The sequence below is a fragment of the Osmia bicornis genome, chromosome 16 (genome assembly GCF_907164935.1).
Source record: "Osmia bicornis bicornis chromosome 16, iOsmBic2.1, whole genome shotgun sequence".
NCBI lineage: Eukaryota > Metazoa > Arthropoda > Insecta > Hymenoptera > Megachilidae > Osmia > Osmia bicornis.
Genome location: NC_060231.1, coordinates 467,443 through 474,183, shown reverse-complemented (window position 1 = coordinate 474,183; position 6,741 = coordinate 467,443). Strand labels below are relative to the sequence as shown.

General features: G+C 52.2%; 1 protein-coding gene across 1 annotated transcript; it reads left to right on the top strand.

Annotated features, from left to right (window-relative positions):
* Positions 1-857: 857 nt before the first annotated feature.
* On the top strand, positions 858-4,346 carry LOC114881758. The gene has a single exon (XM_029198617.2). It carries the CDS (start codon positions 858-860, stop codon positions 4,344-4,346), a length of 3,489 nt encoding a protein of 1,162 aa, XP_029054450.2.
* The last annotated feature ends 2,395 nt before the right edge of the window (positions 4,347-6,741 follow it).

Below are 6,741 nucleotides of genomic sequence, written 5' to 3'. Positions count from 1 at the left end.
TCATATTGCTATTCCTCTCTCTTCAGCGCCCGTCTCTCTCACTCCGTTGGCCAGCGGTGTGGGGCGAGGACGCCGGGGAGAGAGGGAAAGGTACGAACCTTTCGTCGCGCTGTGACGATGCTTACACTCGTTTCACGGAAATTCTAGACGAACGGTTTCGGAGAATTATCAAAGAAAATCCCCTTTTTTTTTGTTGGCGCTTCGCTCGAACCAAGTGCTTCGGCGAACCGCAAAAACGCGGATTTATCGAGTGGATCGAGGATTAAGAGACAGACTTTTCATTTCTTTTATTTGTACGACTACGTGTTCATTTTATTAAATACAACTAGTTTTTGTTAAAATTACGCAACACGTTGTCGTGGAGTTCATTGCCTCCGCCTTTCCTATAATCCCGCGCTTCGGTAAATGCGATCCGGCACCTCGCTCATTTCCTACAGATTTCCAATCGTGGAAAATACGCCGCGACGAAATTTGACGGAACAAACTGGTCCTTCGAGCCGGATCACATTAAACGAACAACGGTGCTTTGTGAAAAACGCGCAAGTGAACTCCGTACCTCAAGTGCATCTGGTTTTTCTTCTTCACCTGTGGAGAACTTCTTCGGCGATCCAGATCAGCGAAAATCTCCAACCAGGAATCTGAAAAGAGGAGCCGATTGAAAGCCGGTTACGTAACCATCCTTTGTTTCAACGGCAACGACCACGCTGTGTGACATCACGCCGCGAGCCTAACGACTTTGGGTAAGTCAGCGCAAGTAATATTTACCAACATTACGGTACGCGTTGAAAGGCTTAGAAGTACGGTGTCAGTGGTTCTCTATCGAAATATTAAATTAAATTTCGGCTTGAACTGCGATCATGTCTACATCCTTTACGGATCTTCTGCGTGAGCAAGAGGAAGTAGCGGGGTGGATTCAAAGATTCTGGGCTAACGTATGCAAGTTAGGAAAGGACAAGCTGACGGGAGCGGTTTTAGAGCAGAGACAGGGTTTGCTCAACCGGTACTGGGACAGGTTCCTTAGCGGGCATCGTAAATTGATGCGATGCAAGGAGGCGAGTTCTAGTTCATACGTCAAAGAGGACGCCTTTTCGGTAACGGAAGAAGCTTACCTCGACGCAGCCTCCATGATTTCCCATCACCTGAAGGAGCTGCAGTCAGCTGGACCATCGCAAAGCCAACCGTCCAATCCTGCGCCTACGCCCCACCCGCAACTGCCAAAACTCGAATTGCCGAAATTTTCGGGTGATCCGTTAGAATGGGAGAGCTTTCGCGACCTTTTTAAAAGTCTTGTACATGACGTCAGCCATTTACCTGATGTGCAAAAGCTGCTCTATTTGAAGTATAGTTTGACGGGTGAGGCCGCCGAGGTCATTCGGAATACGCCGACAACAGACTCCGGCTTCAAGGGAGCATGGGAGGATCTGGAAGCCCGGTACGGTAACTTTCGTCTGTTATCGTTTTCACATCATCGTGCGTTCCTCTCGTGCCCACCAGCTCTGCAGCAGTCAGCTGGCGAATTGAAGCGGCTATTGGACACTTTTCGCCAGGCGATCAGAGCGTACGTTGCACTACGGAAACCCGTTACTTCATGGGATGAGTGGTTTGTATACTTACTAAGCCAAAAACTTGATGAAACTACTCACCTTGCTTGGGAGACCTCTTTGGCGGATAGCCGGGAAATCCCGCGGTTTCAGCAATTATCGCAGTTCTTGGAAAACCGGATCCAAGCTCTAGGCACTGCCGGCATGACTGACCCATCGCTCCATGCTGTGTCGCCGGCAAATTCCAAGGAAGTCAAACCTAAAATAAAGGGAGGAGCGTCAGCCAAAGGCGTTAACTCTACCGTCTTAGCCGCAGCGTCGAAGTCACCCCCGGCCAGGAAATGTCCGGGGTGTTCAGGCACCCACGGTCTAGGATTTTGTTATAAATTCAAGGCGCTGTCGCCGGCAAAACGCAAGGAGCGCATGCAACAGCTAAAGGCCTGCTTGAGCTGTTTGAATGTAGGACACGAAGTGGGTAAGTGCCCGTCTAAACAAGTCTGTTTAGTTTGTAGCAAGCGACATCATACGCTGCTTCACGAGGCGCTGACGGCTCCACCGACAAGCGCACCAGGCCGTGAAGGCGGACAGCCGGCACGAGAAGACGCTGCCTCGACGTCGGACGAAGCAACTCCGCAGGTGACCACCCTCTCTCTATCGGTCGGTTCAAAAGCCGTGGCCCTACTCGCAACCGCCAAGGTGAGATTAGAGGCGCCATCAGGAGAAACCGTAGAGGTCCGAGCCTTTCTGGACACCGGCTCCGATACCTCCCTCGTCTCATGGTGGGTCGCTCAGGCGCTACGTCTTCCACGGCGGGCGGTGCGAGTGGCCATCTCAGGCGTCAAGGATAATGAGGTTGGAGTCGCAACCGCAGAGGTATCCCTTGTGGTTCGACTCCGACACACTTCGGACTTCCGATTACCCGTTCGAGCGTTGGTATTCCGTAAACTAACGTCGCTGCTCCCGAGTAAAAGCATCGTGGCAAAGCCTTGGCCGCATATAACAGGTCTCACGCTTGCTGACCCCGAGTACGGAGTTCCGGCTCGGGTAGATTTACTTTTAGGTGCTGATGTTTGCGGAACGCTCTTTGGTGACGATTCGCGCAGAGGGCCAGAGGGTACTCCAACGGTGAATCTCACCCCTTTTGGCTGGGTGCTCATGGGACCAGCCTTCGACGATAAACCTAAGGCGGAGACGGCCGCCCGGGTTCTTCACTGCCACAGCGAGGACTCCACAAGCCAACTCCTCCAGCGTTTTTGGGAGCTGGACGAAATTCGAGAACGGGCTCGGATGTCAGAAGAAGAGGAAAAGTGTGAGCGTCACTTCCTCGACACCCATGCTCGAGATCTTGCGGGACGCTACGTGGTGCGCCTTCCCTTCGTCAAGGACCCGCTGACTGCGCTGAAGTTCAACAGGACGACGGCGTTGAAACTCCTCTTCAACTGTGAGAGACGCCTATCCTCGGACGCCAAGCTGAAAGAGCAGTGCCGAAATTTTATGATGGAGTACCTGACCTTGCAGCATATGCAGCGGGCACCCGAAGGAACGGAGACGGGGCCAGCGTATTACCTGTCGCACCACGCCGTACGCAAGCGCCACGATCCTTCTGCCAAGCTACGGGTCGTTTTTAATGCCTCTTTTTGTACAGCCACAGGTCAAGCGCTCAATGACTGCCTTGCCACTGGTCAGAAGCTCCAGGTGGAGCTATGGATGGTATTGACCCGCTGGCGACTTTTTCGGATCGTATTCACTACGGACATTGTTAAGATGTTCAGACAGATCCGAGTCCATCCTGAGGATGCTAGATGGCAAAGCATACTCTGGCGCGACACTCCCGACGATCGAGTGCAGGACTTCCGGCTCACGACGGTGACGTATGGTACGGCGTGCGCGCCTTTCCTAGCTTCACGGGTGCTTGCTCAGCTGGCGAACGACGAGCACAGCCAGTTTCCTCGAGGTGCTTCGGTGGTGCGTCGACATACCTACGTCGACGATATTCTCACCGGGGCGGATGATGTCGACGAGACCCTGGCTTTGAAAAGAGAAGTGGTGGCCATTTTCAAAGCTGGTGGTTTCGAATTAAGCAAATGGGCATCTAACATACCGGAGATTCAAGAAACCGACTCTTCTGATACGCGCCTGTTTCAGGAATGGTCCGGCATCAGTACACTAGGCGTGAACTGGAATCCTAGCGATGACGCCTTCTCTCTACGAGTCGCAGCTGCTGAGGTGGTGAGGGAGCGTACCACCAAGAGGTCCATCCTTTCTGAAATCGCTGGCCTCTTAGACCCGCTGGGCTGGGCGGCGCAGGTCTTAGTGGTGGTCAAGGTTCTAATGCAGGACCTCTGGATCCTTGGAGCAGATTGGGACCAGCAACTACCAGAAAACGTCTGCACTACGTGGCAGCGCTTCCAAGGTGCCTTGGCGCAACTGGACGCCCTGAAAATCCCACGCTGGACGTTTGCTTCATCAGAGTCCTTCGCCCAGATGGAACTTCATGGGTTTTGTGACGCCTCGCAGCGAGCTTATGCGGCGGCGGTGTACCTGCGGGTCAATAACAAAGGGTCGGTAAGGACCTCGCTTTTGGTCGCAAAAACTAAGGTGGCCCCGGTAAAGGCTATAACAATCCCGAAGTTGGAACTGTGTGGAGCCACCTTGCTGTCTAAATTATTGGTTCGGGTCAAGGAAGGCCTTAATATGTCTGCCCCGATCATTGCGTGGACGGATTCTAGTGTAACTTTACACTGGATCCGCGGCCATGCATCTCAATGGAAACCCTTCGTCGCCCATCGAGTCTCCGATATCTAGCACGTGATACCGGCGGACAACTGGCGGCACATCCGTTCTCCGGACAATCCAGCGGACTTGGCAACCCGAGGAATGAGCCCAGCCGAGCTCATCGACTCCGATTTGTGGTGGCACGGGCCGAAATGGCTGACTGAACAGCCTGAATTCTGGCCGGCGACCTTTCCGGAGTCCAACGAGGGTATAGAGGCAGAGAGAAGAGGAGCCATGATACACGTCGTTGAAGGGAAACCTGGAGAAGACTTCCTGTCGCGCTTCTCCTCCCTCTCGCGCCTTTTATCTGTCATTGCTCAGTGTTTCAGGTTTGCCAGTCTAAGCCGAGGGCAGCCTTCCGAGAGGGGTTTTGTTAAAGCAGCGGAGCGCAATCACGCCTTCCGAGCAGTTCTGAGATTCTCCCAACACACCAGTTTCCTGGAGGAGATTGAACAACTGCAACGGCATGGCGAGCTACGCAAAGCTTCACCCCTTTCTTCGTGTCGACCTTTTTTGGACGACCAGGGCTTATTGAGGCTAGGAGGGCGCTTAGAAAACGCGGCTCTGCCGTTCAATGAAAAACACCCTTACCTTGTGGCGAAGAGATGTCCGTTGGCCAGGCTTCTGGTACGAGACGCACATCATCGCACGCTGCATGGAGGTCCACAGCTCACCCGCAGTTATTTAATGCGGAGAGTCTGGATCGTTCGAGGCCGCTCCTTGGTTCGATCCGAAATCGCAGCCTGCGTAACGTGTGCCCGGTTCAGCGGACGTAGAGCTGGACAACTGATGGGACAGCTTCCACAGGAGCGCACTGCAGCACAAAGAGCCTTTTTAACAACCGGCGTAGATTATGCGGGCCCGAGTAAGCTACGTACCTCGCCGGGGCGTGGCCACAAAGCTTACAAGGGCTACATTGCCCTCTTCGTGTGCCTATCTACCAGAGGTAATACATTTGGAAGCGGTGTCGGACCTAACCTCAGCTTCCTTTCTTGCAGCCTTCCGTCGATTTGTGGGCAGGCGAGGACGTTGCGCCACTCTGTTTAGCGACAATGGCACTGTATTCCAGGGAGCTGACAGAGAGCTACGCACTATGTTCCGCCAATCTACTTCATTCTACCAGGAGGCAGCCGCGTCACTGGCATTAGAAGGCACCTGCTGGCATTTTATCCCCCCTTATGCGCCGCATTTTGGTGGCCTGTGGGAGGCAGGAGTAAAATCCGTAAAGCACAATGTACGAAGAGTGATCGGTGATTCCACACTTACCTTCGAGGAACTGACAACTCTCCTCTGTCAGATAGAGGCGTGCCTCAACTCGAGGCCACTTTACGCACTATCTGAAGATCCTTCGGAGCTGGCCGCTTTGACACCGGGTCACTTCTTGATAGGGGAACCAACCACTGTCCCCCCAGAGCCAGAAGAACCATGCACTGCACTTCACACACGCTGGCGGTTAATCTCACAAATGCGGGCACAATTCTGGAAAAGATGGAGACGCGAGTACTTACAGCATCTCCAACAGTTTCCGAAATGGCGTCGTTACCGGGAGAACTTGGAAATCGGCAGCCTAGCGCTTATCCGGGACGACTTACAACCACCAGCAAAATGGTCGATGGGACGCGTCACAGAGCTACACCCTGGACCTGATGGACGCGTTAGAGTGGTAACTCTACGCACCGAAAAGGGCACTATTAAGAGGCCGATCGTAAAGTTGTGCCCTCTACCAGTATCGCCAACCGATACCTCTTAGCATCGATATCAGCTAAGACATTTCAACCTTAGTTTTCTTTTTATTTGCAAACTATGACCGGAATTTTCCGCGTAACGAAAATCAAACGCTTACGCATCTTATTTCCTTGCTTTATTTGGATCGGTCTAGTTTGCTATCTTAACTTTATATTTACTTTATATTACTTTATATTCACCTTTATTTACTTTGTTTGATTTGATCGCTTTATATTCCACTTATTATAAATTACCTTATCTTAGTAACTTGCGTGTAAGCACTTATAGTATGCACTTGCAAAACTTTACAGGTTATTTACTTTGATTCACGTCAACTATTCTTCGTATCACCGAAGAAGGCGGGCGGTATGTTCGAGCGAACGGTCGTGATAAGCGAACTGTCTCAGGAATACCTCTCGCGACTAAATTCTATCATATTGCTATTCCTCTCTCTTCGGCGCCCGTCTCTCTCACTCCGTTGGCCAGCGGTGTGGGGCGAGGACGCCGGGGAGAGAGGGAAAGGTACGAACCTTTCGTCGCGCTGTGACGATGCTTACACTCGTTTCACGGAAATTCTAGACGAACGGTTTCGGAGAATTATCAAAGAAAATTCCCTTTTTTTTGTTGACGCTTCGCTCGAACCAAGTGCTTCGGCGAACCGCAAAAACGCGGATTTATTGAGTGGATCGAGGATTAAGAG

Coding starts and splice junctions, on each gene's coding strand:
- LOC114881758 (XM_029198617.2), top strand. CDS start 858: ATGTCTACATCCTTTACGGATCTTCTGCGTGAGCAAGAGGAAGTAGCG.